Here is a 16,431-nt window from a genome sequence, read left to right as displayed (position 1 = left end):
AAAAATTGGTAAGAGTCATTGGAGACGTGCTGAATTTCCTTCAGCTTCTGAGGAAGGTGTGGCATTGGTATGCTTTTTTGGCTTTGGTGTCAATGTGGTTCAACTAGGAAAAATTGTTGGTAATAGTTAAGATAGGAAAGGTTTAGGGAGATATACCCAAACACCGACAAATAAGACTCGTTCAGGTAGTCACCTTCTTTGGTCTGGACAAGTTTAGCTAAAAGACCTGTTTCCATGTTGTGTAATTCAATTACTCCATGACTTTCATCCATCAATAATTGAATAACATTTGTCACCGGATTGATATTCCTTTTGCAAGGCAGCTTTTTAAGAAATGCCCCAGCATACAGATGCCACATCCTGACATAAAAAGGGCAGGTAGAGAGGCAATAGTGTATGTGTTAGAGTATTGGAATAAGTCGTTGTCGTGGTTACCGATACTCAAAATTAAGTCAGGCGATGCGGAGAATTCATCAAAAAGTTCAAACCTTTATTTGCAAATCAAGGCTGGGACACTCAAAGAGTAAATCGCTTGACTGCCCACTTCACACAGAGAGTTGGTTCTTTTTATGGCATGTTTAACTCTGTACGTCCCAACCCTGGTACACTTCCATAATCAATCACTTGCAGACATTCTCTTATCAATAACCAATCACTTGCAGCCATTCCGTTATCATTAACCAATTACCTGCATTCACATCTCCCCTCCCTACCCCAGTTCCATCTTTCAATCCATCCTTGTTTAAACCACATGACTTCTCCTATCTTGGCCCCCCCCTTATCTCTTGCTCATCCAGCTAGGGTTTGTTACGGAGTTACAAAAGTCATATATCTGTCACAATTGATTTACGCTAATTGCAGAACAAGCTGCGAGAGAACCAAAGCTTACACAAGACCTCACAAAAAAACCAAAACAGAGCACAAAAGGCTTATGCAAACAAGCAGAGCAAAGGCTTATACAAACATGTGGAGTTATCAAAGTTAAAATACAAAGGATAAAAGTTAAGTATCTCAAGTATTACAAACACTAAGGATATAAAAAATATAAAAGTTAAAATACTGATTTCTGTACTTCCATATAATTCCCCCCTTTGAAACCTAATCGGTCTCACAGAAAAAGAAAACCAAAAGCTGCACATATTGGTGCCGAATCAAACTACAACTAGCCCCCAAAATCAGGGTCCTCATATTTATAATGTTCAGCCTCATGGTGTTCTTTCTCTGGGGTCCTGGTTCACTGGGCCAAAAACACACCCCCAGAAAAAAGACCCATCAATCCTTACAGGCTATTATTCAATATTCCTCTGGTGTGTTTTGCACGTCATTGTAGTATTCTATCAGCGGGGTCTGCTTTCTAGGAGACCAGATTCGCCTTTTTCTTGGAGCAAAGGGAGCGGTTTTGAAGTGGCTCTTACTAGGAGAGATTTAATACAGGGAAAAACACAACATAGCACAACAGTAATCACCAGCAGCGAAGCTCCAATAGTCACCCACAACTTGGCCAACCATGCTCCCCAACCTCCTAACATATTTTCTAGCCAATCAAAGAATTGATGTCCAAAACGCACATTCTGCTCGAGCTCTTTTCTCAGATTCTTCAACTTATCCATTGCTTTAGTGAATGACCTCTCGGGCTGGTGTTTTTAGCTATGAAGGTGCAGCAGTGTACCCCACACAGGACACATGCGCCCCCTTTTTCTGCTAGCAACCAATCTCGGGCTTGCCTATTCTGCTATGCCATCTTAGAGGTGGCATCAAGCTGGTCCCCTAGGGCCAATAGTGCATCATCAGTGTAATTAATAATTATCTGCTGGTTATAATAAATATAGTTGATCCCTTCTGTATTTTTTGCAGGCGTGATCCAAAATAGTATTGACTCCAACCTGACAGCAATCTCACTCCTATCTTTAAACTCATTGGGGATTCCTTTTGGTTGCCCTATCTAGGTAAACTCCTTCAGGAAGGGTTTCAAATTACATCTTCCCACTGGACTTTGCATATATTCATTTTGGGCTTATGACGAGGACGGGCTGTGCTAACATTACCCTAGCACTCAATCCGGTCCAGTTGGGTGGGAGTGTGTTCCTGGCCCTGCCCTCACACATCCAAAATCTATCCGCTACTGCTACATCTGCTGTTAGAATAGTCCTGCAATCTGGTAGTGAAATAGGGCTGTTAGACCTGGGCATATTTTGGGCTAACTGACACGGGTCTTTTTGATTGCATGTCCATATTGTGCTGCAGCTGCCTGAGAAATTTCCTACTGGGTGTATGCCATTCACCGCAAGGTAGCACTCATACCGTTTTGCAGTTGTAATTTCTATCCCTAATGGTGATTCGGGATAGGGTTCTCCAACCTGTGTGAAATTCCATAATGTGCATTGGTCTGCCGGAACCATCCCTTGTGTTGATCCTGCTGAGTTTAGACCCTGTTCCGGACATTGAGAAATATTTGACCACTGTGTTATACTTTGCTAGAATTTTGCACAATATGTATAGTTATGAGGATCCGGTACAACCAGTGTTTTTTCTGTGGCCTTAGCGCATATTATGCGTTGTGGTAATCTCAACGTCTGTGCCGTGTATCGTGCCCACTTACACCAATCATTAGTGGCAGCTCTGGACCTTTCAGCCGAGCTATCGCGGTTCCCTGCCCCAAGGTGTACACAGCCTTGCACCAATTCCCCTAACCCCCCTGGTGAGGCGGCGGAGTTACCAGGCCATATCTGCCATGTTGATGGTTTCCAGTTCTGAGTGGGGAGGGACAGTATTGGCATCCCCCATCCCGCCCCTACGCATACTATTAGGAGGAGGACATTCGTTTGTGACCTCATTTACAACAGCCTCAGAGTCACGAGTGTCTCCAAAAACCCCACTTATTATCTGGTTAAAGCTCTGCTCATCCCTGGTGCAATGATTGAAATGGTACCATGTGGATCGACCTTCTACCTGAACAGCGGTGGGCGAGGCCTTAGTTACTGTGAACAGTCCTTCCCTTCTTGGCTCATTCCACTTCCTTCGGAAGGTTAATACACAAACCTTGTGTCAGGGTTTAATGGGTCCTTCCTCCTGGTCCACCTCCAGTTTATTTTGCATTTCCTGTGCATAAATAGACTTGTGTATCATAGTTAACTGTTACATATACTGCTTAAGTTCTACCTCTAACTGCTCCAAACTTGATCCCTTGTTGGCACTGGCATGGGTCTGCCAGTGAGCATTTTCTCGTGTGGTGTCAAATTAGTTATTCGATTCGTTTGCATGCGACAGCTCATCAGTGCAAATGGCAGGGCATCGATCCAATTCAACTTTGTAGTTGCACAAATGTTATTTAGCTTCACCTTCAATGTCCCATTAATTATTTCCACCATGCCCTATGACTGAGGGTGGTACACACACCCAAACCTTTGTTTCACTCTCAGGGCATATAGCACCAACTTTCTGGACTATTTCCTGGATAATAGCCGACCTTGTCGGAGCTAGTTTTTGTAGATGCCAAACCTTGCGATTACTTCATTCATCAGAAACTTTACTACAGTCCCTGCACCTAAATCTTTGGAAGGTACTGCCTCCACCCACCTGCTAAATCTATTGATCACTACTAGCATGTACCTTTTCCCTCTTACTGTCTTTATCATATCCACATAGTCGATCACCAGGTGCCTAAATGGCGCTTCGGGCACAGGTATGTGACCTATAGGTGTTATTATTCCCTTTCTAACATTGTTTTGAGCACATACCTCATACTGTGATAAAATGTGGGTCTACTGAAGCTTGTAAATAGGGTGACCAGAACCCATACTTTGGGATCTGTGGGATCCAGATCTAAGCTTGAGGTGCAATAACAGCTGATCGCCATCCAGATGCTGTTCTGGCTGCTTCATCTGCGGCGTGATTTCCCTTTGTGATCATGTCGTTTCCCTTCTTATGTGCCTGGCATTTAACAATAGCTAGTGCCCAGGCTTCATGAATGCCCTTATCAGGTCTTAAATTTGCTGATAATGTTGTATGGGGTCTCCGTTGCTTTTCTTAAAGCCTCTCTGTTTCCACACTGCCTCCAAACAAGTGACATACGCTGCGTACATATGCTGAATCTGTATAAACATCAACTTTCTCACCTTCCATCATTTCACATGTTGCTATTAAAGCCTTAATGTCTACCAACTGGGCTGAGCAAGGTTGCAGGCAAACTTCCAATTTGATTATCTTAAAGCCTGTTTGGTCCTGTTGCACCTCTGCAAACCCTGCATGATTGCCATTATGATCCCTATAACAAGAACCATCCACAAACAAGATCGTTTTAACAGTTTCTACATTCCATGTTCCTCTGACTGGCCAAGACTCATCACCCAAACGTTTGGTCATTTTATAACTCAACTCTTTATAATCTTCATTACTTTTAGGATTCAATTAACACATGTTGGACGGGTGTACCCCCGTCTTTTTTATCCAGATTATTCCCAATAGCCGGCAGGTTTTTCTCAGCCCAGCTGCTTCTCAACCTAGTTGCAAGTCTCTTCTCTGCCCGGCTAATTCTCAACCTGGTCCTTACTGGATACTCTCCTAGTAGCAAAATACCTCACCAACTATTTTTCTAGTAACAAATCATACACAAATGGTCTTACCTTCATTATCTGTTTCTAAGAAATTCGGCAGGGAACCAGATCAACCTGCTACGAAGGACCTCAGGGTTCCCGGGAGCTTCTTCAGGGGGTCAGTCTCAAAGGGTCTGACTAGTGCACTTTTCTCTCCCCATCTGATCCCGGTGAACCTGTGGCCACTTATTCAGTCATTGGTTGATGGTCCCAGCGAAATCCCAGTTCACTTGCCAAATAGTAATGTTCGCATTTAAAAAAAGAGACAAAATACAACCATACAAGATTTTACTTTTTATGGCAGACTGGAGTGGTTGGAGATATTACAGTCCAGAAGTATCCAGTGATAATTCTGGTTCTCCCAAAATACCACTCTAACAAAGAATCCTGGGGTCTTTTATTCAAAAATAGTCACACACACAGAATATCAGGGGCATTAGATATGTGTCCCAAAATGCAACAGTCCAGTCCTAACATGTTGTTTTTCTGTGCCAGCTCGTGGCTGTCAAGTTATCAGTTAGTTCCCCATCCTCTCTTATCTGTTTGAACTGTTAGAAAGCATGTCTGAAAAAAACAATGCAAAGCCTTAATCTGGTCATGTATTCCAGCAAGCAATGCAATAGCAATTAAATCATTTTCAATTGTTCCAATCCATCTCCCCAATATTCACAATTTTTAATTCCTAGTTTAAATTTATACTAATAACAATTTCCCAAATTAACTTTGTTTTTTCTAATATATTGGCTTATCCAATCTCATCTAACCCGTGGCCGGTGTGGCATCCAAGACTCCTTTTGAACTCAATTCAAAAGATAAGAAATAGGAAGAAAACTTAAAACATCAATAAGACAAAATCTCCTCTGTTGAAAGTTAAGAGAAAATAAAGAATGAACACTTAATTTTCATAGGTTGCTAATGAATTTGAAGGGCCAAATGGCCTACTCCTGCACCTTTTTTCCATTTGCAAAGAACAAAGGAAAATAAAATAACTGTGGCTCCACCCCCATACAATTGCAATTTCTTAAAGAGAAACACACTACCTCTAAAAACACATGAGACTACAAAGATTTATCACGTAAAAGAGCAAGCTCATTCATTGATACCTTATTTCATCTGAAGCGTAGGATTAAATCAGCATTCATCCAAAATCGGTTCCACAAACATTTTCATTCTGACTTCAAAGAAATCATACAACTCTTAATACTTTGATACATCCAAATACGTTCATACATTGTTCATAAATTCAACACATACTGAAGAACAGTCACAATCCAAAACACACATTGAGACATCCCTGTATCCCTCTCGACCCTCTCTCTCCCTCCGTTATTGATACTCCCCCCTCTTAGACACTGCTCATTTATAGAAGCTTCAAAGTGTAATCTACATTCCGCATTCCCTTTCCTCCTTTCCAGCGTACACAAATTTTATCCGAGAACAGTGCGCCAGAGGCCAATCAAAGGGTCATGGCGCAGCCCTCTCGTTTCCATAGTTGTTTCTCATATACAAAGGCGTCCCTTTGTAATTTCTAAACCTCCCTTTGTCTGACAAGACCGTTCTGTTTATTAGAATCTTTGGTTCTGTGGGGACGAGTGTGAAGAATTTGCAAACTGCTGTGCGTGCAGGCAGTACTGTCAGCTAGGTCATCCCCCTGGTAGACTGCTCTGTAGTGGCCACTCGTATAGGCATTGTACTTAATAATGGCCAGGTGGACTGGGAGGACTGAGGCTTGCAGTATGGCTATCGTCTTTAAGTTGTGAAAGCGTTGTCTTTAAGTTGTGAAAGTCTTCTTGTTGAAATGAGAGAGTTAAAATGAAAAGGATTAATCTGCTACGTATGGGCGGGCATAATTCACAGTGGGATGGTCCAATTCACTGGGAGTCAGGATCCTGGGCGCTGTGATTGGACATTGATCCAGATTGTAATTGGTCAAACTCCCTGTCATTCAGGGTCCTGCCACACCGCACACCCACTAATCTCCACAAACAAAGCCACAAAATCTTTAAGAAGGAACTGCAGATGCTGGAAAATCGAAGGTACACACAAATGCTGGAGAAACTCAGCAGGTGCAGCAGCATCTATGGAGCGAAGGAAACCTTTCTTCAGACTGATGGGGGGTGGGCGGGGAGAAGAAAGGAAAAAGGAGGAGGAGGAGCCCGAAGGCTGAGGGATGGGAGGAGACAGCCCGAGGGTTGGGGAAGGGGAGGAGACAGCAAGGGCTAATAAAATTGGGAGAATTCAATGTTCACAAAGTCTCTTCTTTTTCTCTCTTCAGCAGAGGGAAGCTCCCTACTCTGCACCAAAAGTTATTCAAAGTTCGAAGGCAAGCTTGTTTTAAACTAAGCTGTTGGCTGGGATTTAAAGGTCTTGAGCAGCCTCAATTCTCATGCTTTTTTTTCTTCTTTAATCTTCTTTGATTTGGCTGCTGTTTCTCTCTCTGGTGCTCTGCGTTGTTTAACTCTCTCACTGTTGGATTCAATACTACTTCTTCTGCCTCAGCCCTTTCCCCTTCTCCTCTGCCTTTTTGGTCTCCAAGTCGCCATCAGTATCATTTTCGTCTGGGGGTGCCCTTCCCTGTAGGGGTGCTAGAGCCCTCTCCCTACGGTATCTTATATGGGGGAGGTGGTCTACACTATTCCTGACTTTGTTCCTCATTCCCCCCGAATTTGTTCCTTCATCCCCCCTCTTCTATAAACAGGGTTGCCATGCCAGACAAGGGGTCTCCTGAGTAATTACTGGTACCGGGTTTGGTCTTAACTACTAATTGCTTGTTTTCTGAACTCTTCTTATCAGTGCTTTCTATCTCTGCCTTGGCCCTTAGCAATTTGCGATTTTATGTTACCTAATTAGTCCCTATTCTCCTTGACTTTACCTGTTCTGCTCGTACAGACCCCTATTTACCTAGTGCGGTATCCACAGAACATCTTATCCTGACCGTACAGACCCCTATTGACCTAGGGTGGTATCCACAGAATGCCTTGTCCATTCAGTCCCCTTACATTAAGGCGGCATCCTGCCCGTACAGACCCCTATCTATCTAGGGCGGTATCCGCAGGATGCCTTGTCCATTCAGTTCCCTTACTCATCTTAGGGCGGTATGCACAAGGTCTTATTCTTATCACACAGAATCCACTTTCTCAGATCAATTATTTTCTACTTACCCTACTGCGCAGTCTTTTCGAGTAATCCTCCGGGTCACTTGTTAGACTAATTTATTGACAGATTCTTTGGATTGGAGAGGTCCTCTGACCGCCTGGATGCTTCTGTGTCCCCCGTGGCTTCCCTTTTACAATAGGTTGTTAGTCCAAATGAAGCGGAAAACCGCCTATCTTTTTGCGGGTGGCCACCCTTGTCCTGTTGGCTCCAGGAGTCCCTGAGGGTCTGGGAAGAACTCTTGGCTGGTCGTTCTTTACCGAATGGGCCTCTTTCCGATCCTGCCGACTGCGCCAGTTTTGTCGTGGTTACCGATACTCAAAATTAAGTCGGGCGACGTGGAGAATTCTTCAAGAAGTTCAAACCTTTATTTGCAAATCAAGGTTGGGACACTCAAAGACTAAATCTCTTGACCGCCACTTCACACAAAGAGTTGCTTCTTTATAAGGCAAGTTTAACTCTGTACGTCCCACCCCCAGTACATTTCCATACCCAATCACTTGCAGACATTCCCTTATCAATAACCAATTACCTGCATTCACATCTGCCCTCCTACCCCAGTTATTTTCCATCTCTCAATCCATCCTTGTTTAAACCAATGACTTCTCCTATCTTGGCCCCTCTTAATTCTTGCTCATCCAGCTGTTTGTTACAGAGTTACAAAGCTCATATACCTATAACAATTGCTTTACGCTAATTGCAGAACAAGCTGCAAGAGAAGAACCAAAAGCTCACACAAGGCCTTACAAAAACGAACACCAAGCACAAAAGGCTTATGCAAACAAGCAGAGCAAAGGCTTATACAAACATGCGGAGTTAACAAAGTTAAAATACAAAGGGTAAAAATTAAGTTTCTCAAGTATTACAAACTTGTATAAGGATATAAAAAAATATAAAAGTTAAAATACTGATTTCTGTACTTCCATACCGTCGGCTCCATTGACTCCCTTCCCCTCATTAATTTATGGGAACTATCCAATTTCTATCTCAATGACATTGCACCGGAGCTTATTACAAGGTCATAGTGCTTGAAGAGTTCAGATCATTGATAAATTTGCAGATAATGTCACGCATCATGTGTTGAACCCTATAGATTGTAGCCACCGTACAACCTACATATCCAGCAGGTAATTTAGTTTATTGTAATGTGTACCGTACAGTAAAAAGCATTTTTTGTTGTTTGCTATCCAGTCAGCGGAAAGACTATACATGATTATAATTAAGTAGTCCACCATGTACAGATAAAGGGAATAACGTTTAGTGCAAGACAAAGTCTAGTAAAGTCTGATTAAAGATAGTCTGAGGGTTTCCATTGAGGTAGATGGTAGGTCAGGACCTCTTGAAGATTCCTAAATAACTCTTTGCATTGAAGGCAAACCTACTAGAGGGAATTTAGTGTGATCTGAGATGCCAATTTGTAATGCGAGTAATATTTTTATGTATGATGGAGTGGATGATTTGTTAATGAAGGTATTTTTGTAATTGTATGTAGTCCCTGATTTACTGCTTAAGAGGAAGCAGTCACATTCAATACCAGGTAAGCAACCTGCTCGGTGTTGTTGGTTTACTAATTAAAAGGTTCAAATCTGCCATTAATTGATTGACATTGAATGATCGAAAGATACAGCATGGAAACAGGCAGTTCAGCCAGAGTCCAGAGTTCAGCCATCTATCATGATAAACACCATCCCTCACCTGTTCACACTGCTTTTATGTTGCCCAACTCTGGGCTATTGACAGCTATTCAGATGAAGCTGGGTGAGAAGGCAAAAAGGAATGACTGAATCCAGAGTGACAAAGGGACCTTGTCAAGAGGGACAGGTAGCACCTGAACTAGAGGGGGGCCCAAATCCTGAGCTACACGGGTGGGTTTAAACTAGACTGGACGAGGTGGTGGGACCCAGAGTAGTAGTGAGGCAGATGCGAAGATTGAAGCAAAAACTGAAGTTAAAGTGAACAAATTTAATAGAACTGGAGCACAGCAGAGAGCAAGGGAAGACTGAGGGAACAAACTGCATTTGTTTCAATGCACGAGGCCTAACAGGTGTGGTAGATTAACTCAGGGCATGGATAGGTACATGGAACTGGAGTATTATAGCTCTTACAGAAACGTGACTGAGGGATGGACAGGACTGGCAGCTCAGTGCTCTGGGGTGCAAATACCACAGGATGGACGGGGATGCAGGTGAGAGAGGAGGGGGAGTGGTGTCTTTGATGAGGGAAACCATCACAGCGGTACATCGAGAGGATATTCCCAGGGGATTGTCCCAGTGAGTCTATATGGATGAGAAATAAGAAAGGGGTATTAAAAAGGAACTGCAGATGCTGGTTTATAACAAGGATGGTCACAAAATGCTCAGCGGGTTAGGCAGCATCTCTGGAGAAAATGGATAGGTGATGTGTTTTGGGTCGGGACCCTTCTTCAGAATAAGAAGGTTGGTGATCACTTTGATGAGATTGCATTCCTTTTGCCAGTGGAAGTTAGAAGAGGAAATATGTAGAGATGTCACAGATATCTGCAAGGATATTAAGTTTATAATAGTGGGAGATTTTAACTTTGAGTGGGACTGCCTTATTGCTAAGGGCTTGAATGGGGTGGAATTTGTGAGGTGTGTTCAGAAAAAATTCTCAATCAATACAGGAGAAGGTGCTAAACTCAACCTCCTCTTGGGAGATATGGCAGAGGAGGTGACTGAAGTGTTAGTGGGGGAGCACCTTGGGACCAGTGACCATAAGTGGATTTTTTTTTTGGAAAGATAGAACTGATCCAAAATAGAAGTCCTAAACTGGGGCAAGGCCAATTTTGATATGATTAGATAGGAACTTCCAAAAATTGATTGAGAGAAGCTGTTTGCGGGTCAAAAGACGTGTTTAGTGGAAGGCTTTGACAGAAGAAATGTGAGATAGCGAGAGTTCAGGGATGTCGTTTTTGTTAGAACGAAGAGCTAGGTGGAAAATCTGTAGAGCTGGACTGTTAATTTCGGAACCTGTGTTCTTATTTCGGGAGGATAAACAGTTAATGTGTTCCTTTTGCTGTTATTGGAAAGAACAAATTGAAAAAGGATTATTATCTTCATTCGATTGTGTGTCAGGCGACGTATATTTGCTTCTGTCATCGTCCAACATGTTGACAGAATTGGACGCCGGACACGTCACAGAGAGCATTGTGTCTCCGTTTCCGGGGATCGCCACGAGGAGGCTTCTGTCATGATCCCCATTGTTATCTAAAATGCACTGTTTGCATTGATGTTTAAAGCCAAAACATACTACTGAAATCCCATATTGGATTGGACTTTTCAACTAAGAATGGGCCCAGTCTACAAAACCAGATGGTGTTTTCACACAGGAAAAACATTAAAACCCTATTTGACCATGGCCAATCTGATCCCGACACAAGCCCAACCATTGCTTAATACCGGAGCTGATTTACACCTAGCATGTTTAGTTGGGTCCATTCCATAGGCAGGAGTAACTCCCTGTATTTCCCATATCTATCATCTCCCACAATACTGGCACATTTCATTTACAAAGAGTTGGACCAAATGACTTAGACATTTTTGGATACTCGACCCGGTTGAGCCCACACCTCGTGGACTGACGGTTCAAAAAGGCAGCTTTAGGTTACGTTTAGTTTAGAGATACAGCATTGAAACAGGTCCTTTGGCCCACCACGTGCACGTTGACCATCAATTACCCGTTCACACCAGGTCATTGGGACATAAGTAATCGGAGCAGAATTAGGCCATTCAGCTCATCAAGTCTACCCGGCCATTCAATCATGGCTGTTCAATGGTCTATGTTCTCCCATTTTTGCATCCACTTCCCACACACGAAGGGCTATTTACAGAGGCCAATTAAGCTACAAACCAGCACGTCTTTGGGGTGTAGGAGGAAACTGGAGCAGATTGAAGAAGGGCCGGGACCTGAAATGTCACCTATCCGTGATCTCGAGATGCTTGACCCGCTGAGTTACTCAAGCATTTTGTGTCTTTTTTTGTAAGCCAGTATCTGCGGCAGGCGTGGCATGGTGGTGCAACGGTAGAGTTACTGCCTTACAGTGCCAGCGAACCGAACCAGGTTTGATCCTGGCTATGGGAGCTGTCTTTAAGGAGTTTGCACGTTTTCCCCGTAACCAAAATAGGTTGCCTCTAGGTGCTCCAGTTTCGTCCCACATGTAGGTTTGTATGTTAATTGGCTTTGGTAAAGATTGTAAATTATTCCTAGTGTCTAAGATGTACAGGGAATTACTGGTCGGCATGGACTGTGTGGGTCAAACTGACCTGTGTCTCTAAACTAAATTAAATCATTTTTCACTTGTTTTTACTGTGAACCACACATCCCTGCAGGGAATATTCAGGTCCCATGGGGTTCGGGGCGGACGGGGCTCTGGGGAGGGGAATTGCAAGGGCAAGATCCTGGGCAGCTCGTATGAAAGTGGTGGTCCCAAGCATTAGAGAATGCAACAACAGATAAAACCGCAAGAACTGAGCTCCGATGCATCTGGAGCATAAATTTCACTGGGCAAGCTGCACTCTGCTCCTATGTCAAATCCCGACTCCTGTGTGCCCCAACACCATTTATTTTAACGGGAAGGAAGGCAATGTGGAGGGAGTAAAGCAATTTCTATTTTATTAATTTATCGGATAGTTTATAGGTAATTATTTTTCTCATGTGTTCTAATATTTCTGTTACTGCATGATGCTAAGGGGTGACCTCATGGAGGAGTATACAATCATGAGGGGAATGGAGAGGGTGAATACTATTAAGCTGGAAAGTGCAGAGAAGATTTTTGAGGATGTTGCCAGGTCTTGAGGTCCTGAGCTATAGGGAGAGGTTGCGCAGGCTAGGAATTTATTCCTTGGAGTGCAGGAGGATGAGTGGTGATGTTACAGAAGTGTATAAATTCACTGGATAGACTTGGCTTGTGCTCGCTATGAATTTAGAAGATTGAGGGGGGATCTTATATAAACGTACAAAATTCTTAAGGGGTTGGACAGGCAAGATGCAAGAAGATTGTTCTCGATGTTGGGGAAGTCGAGAACAAGGGGTCACAGTTTAAGGATAAGTCTTTTAGGACCGAGATGAGAAAAACATTTTTCACACAGAGAATGGTGAATCTGTGAAATTCTCTGCCACAGAAGGTAGTTGAGACCAGTTCATTGGCTATATTTAAGAGGGAGTTAGATGTGGCCCTTGTGGCTAAAGGGATCAGGGGGTATGGAGAGAAGACAGGTACAGGTTACTGAGTTGGATGATCAGCCATGATCATATTGAATGACAGCAGGCTCGAAGGGCCGAATGGCCTACTCCTGTTCCTATTTTCTATGTTTCTATAAGGCGTATAGGCAGGGTGAATGCACAGCCTTTTTTCCCAGGGTAGAGGAATTAAGAACCAGAGGACATGGGTTTAGAGGGGAAAGATTTAATATGAGGCTGAGGGGCAACCTTTTCACAGAGAGGGTTGTGGGTATATGGAACAAACTGCCAGAGGGGAAGGTACAATAACAACATTTGGATAGGTACATGGGTAGGAAGGATTTAGAAGATTTAGGCCAAACGCAAGCAGGTGGGACTACTTTAGGTGGAGCATTTTGGTTGAGTTGGACCAAATGGTTTGTTTCGGCATGGTATTGCTTGGTTTAGCCTTTGTGTTGGCTTAACCACCTGCAGTATGACAGTGGAATGTATGATAGGACCACACAGCTGGGCAGGTAGCGAGATGTCAAGCTGGTAAAAACATGTTCAGGGGCTGGTGCCTGTGGGGAATTAAGGGGCCGTTATATCCTGAGTTCATGCACAGTGTCACCCATGTGCACCACAGGTATTAAAGGTCAACCTGGTCACTTTTCAGAATAGCTTCCCTGTTGACCATATTTTTGTGTGGCTTTGATTGTGTGGCTAGGAATTTGCAACAATCGTGATTTATAATAAATGATTAACCAATATATTTTTCTCATACCTGAGCAGCTATAGGGTATGTAAGTCCTGAAATGGAACTTGCTGAATTTAAGGCAGCTACCTCAACTATCGCCCCAATACCAGGTAATTGTCCAGCTTTTCATCATTGGGTCTTTGATCCAGATAGTGCAAATCATAGATTAAATGGATGGCCTTTAATATATGGGTGCTTCAGGCAAAGAGTATGTTGACCTTTTTGGCCGGGAACTTTGAGTACAAAAGTAAAGAAGTTTCACTGGAATTAAATAGAGTCTTTACTTGGAGGTTGAATGCAATTTTGATCTCCTGACCCAAAAAAAGGATATGGCAGGAAGTGCTGCGAAGATTCATCAAATACGTTCACTAGTGTTAGGCTGATCCAGAAGATTAAGGCACATGCGAGATATGATGAATTGGATTCAAAGTAGGCTTGGCCTTAGAAAATAGAGGGTGCTGGTGAAATGGTGTAATTTTCTCTGGAGTTTTGTGACCAGAGATCTTCTGGAGCGATCAGTGCTGGGGCCTCTGTGTTTGTGTGATATATGTGTATGATTTGGATGAAAAATGGAGGTGAGCTGATAAGTAAGTTTTGAGGCAATGTGAAGATTGGTAGAGATATGGATAGTGAAGAAGGTGGTCAAAGGATACAGCTGATTTGAATCAGCGGGAGAGATGAACCGAGAAATGGTAGATGGAGTTTAATTTGGACAAGTGTGAGGTGATGTATTTGGAAGGTCAAGTGTAAGAGGAAACGATTTAGTAAATTGAAGGACCCTTAGCAGAATTGATGTACAGACGTATTTTGGGGTGCAAGTCCATAGTTCCTTGAAAGCGGCAACACAAGTAAATAGAGTGGTTAAGGTGTGTGGTATACCTGCCTCCATTGGTCACTGCATTGAATATAGAAGCCGGGAAAGTCATGTTGCATCTATATAAAACTTTAACTAAGCCACATTTGGAGTATTGAATGGAATTCAGGTTGATGCATCACAGGAAGGTTGTGGAAGCTTTGGAGTGGGTGCAAAACAGATTCACCAAGATGTTGCCTGGATTTAAGAGTATTATCCATAAGGAAAGCTCGGACTAACGTTGATTATTTTCTCTGAAGTATTGGAGACAGGGAAGATCATTAGTTGTTATTCAAGTGTGGAAATATGAAATACTAAATGCCATTGGTTTAAGGTGAGAGAGGCAAAGTTCAAAGGAGATATTCAGGGCAAAATATTTTACACAGAGTGGTGAATGCCAAGAATGCACTGCCAAGAGAAGTCATAGTTATAGAGCACGGAAACCGATCCTTCGGCTCAAATTGCCCATGTCGACCAAGATGCCCCATCAGCACAAATCTGCCTGCATTTGGCCCATATGTTGAAGGTAGAGGCAACATTTAAGAGGTACTTAGACAAGCACATGTACAGGCAGAGAATGGAGGGATATTAACCACCTGCATGGAGAGTGCATTTGTTTAAATTGTCATTATGGTCGGCACACACGTGGTGGGCCGAAGGACTGTTCTACGTTTGTTCCTCAGATGGAGGGCTTTTTATTTGAGAGATTGATTAGGACGGGTTCCTGTTCTCTGGAGTTTGGAAGAATTAGAAGTGACCTGGAATGCAAAAAAATTCTGAGTGAGCTCAAAGGAATAAATGCTAGTCAGGATTTTTACCCTGGGTCCATGGAGTGTAGAACCAGGTTAAACGTCTCAAATAAGGATGACTGATTTCAGGAATGAAAGGTGACATTTCTTCAACAGAATTCATCAGAATTTCTTGATCAGTTTTTGCACTATCATGGTCTAGTTTATTTTGAATAATTAATAACATTGTATTTGTATTGTTGTTGTTGCATCGAATGTGCCTCTAAAGTTGCAGCAAGTAAGAATTGAATTGTTCCAGTTTGCATCTGGTGCACATTAGGGTAGTATTAGTGGGAAATTCCAACTTACCTCATATTGACTGGGTCTCACATAGTGTAAAGCGGTTGGGTGAGATAGAATTTGTTAAGTCCAAGAAAGCTTCCTAAATCAATATCTAAAGGATATTCATAGAGAGGGCACAACACTGGACCACCTCAGAGGAAATGAGTTGGGGCAAGCGACAGAAGTGTCAGTGGGGGAGGACTTTGGGATCGATGAACATAATTCTATTAGTTTCAAAGTAGTTATGGAGAAGAATACAGTTGGCCCACAAGTTCAAGTCCTAAATTGGAGCAAGGCCAGTTTTTGGAGACATTTAGTGGAAACTTGTCTAAGTTGCTTGGGAGGGTCTGCTTTGCAAGTAATGGGACAGCTGGGAAGTGGGAGGCTTCCAAAAACGTGATAGTGAAAGTACAGGGGCCGCATGTTCCCGACAGGGTGAAGGGCAAGGCTGGCCAGTTTAGGGAATCCTGGCTAGTAAGAGATGTTGAGTCTCTAATCAGGAGAAATGAGGCATACACACAGAATCTCTTGCCCATAGTAGAATACTCAATAACCTGAGGTTTAAGGTGAGGGAGGAAAGATTTAATAGGACCTGATGGGATAACTTTTTTACACAAAGTAATCCCATTCTTGGACCTTCTGGGAGCTGAGGTCGGTTGGGGTGTGGGGGGGGGGTAGGACTTACAGAGATATTTGCAGCATATTTAACCACAGATTATGTTCTGGAAGACTGGAAGGTGGTTAATGTTGTACTTTTATTTAATAAGGGCAGCCAGGACAAGTTAGGGAACCACAGGGCAGTGAGGCTGATGTTAGTGGTGAGGGAGGGGA

The 16,431-nt window shown here is 43.0% G+C and overlaps 1 protein-coding gene across 1 annotated transcript in view; it reads left to right on the top strand.

Annotated features, from left to right (window-relative positions):
- LOC129702278 (uncharacterized) overlaps positions 1-16,431 on the top strand; it is a 120,134-nt gene that overhangs the window by 49,740 nt on the left and 53,963 nt on the right. The window contains exons 12-13 of the mRNA XM_055643985.1: positions 9,238-9,282; positions 13,713-13,787. Coding sequence (XP_055499960.1) covers positions 9,238-9,282; positions 13,713-13,787 — 120 coding nt within the window. The remainder of the gene's footprint in view (positions 1-9,237; positions 9,283-13,712; positions 13,788-16,431) is intronic.

Source organism: Leucoraja erinacea, chromosome 12, assembly GCF_028641065.1.
Source record: "Leucoraja erinacea ecotype New England chromosome 12, Leri_hhj_1, whole genome shotgun sequence".
NCBI lineage: Eukaryota > Metazoa > Chordata > Chondrichthyes > Rajiformes > Rajidae > Leucoraja > Leucoraja erinaceus.
Note: the sequence above shows the minus strand (reverse complement) of the source record. Positions and strands in the feature narration are given on the sequence as shown.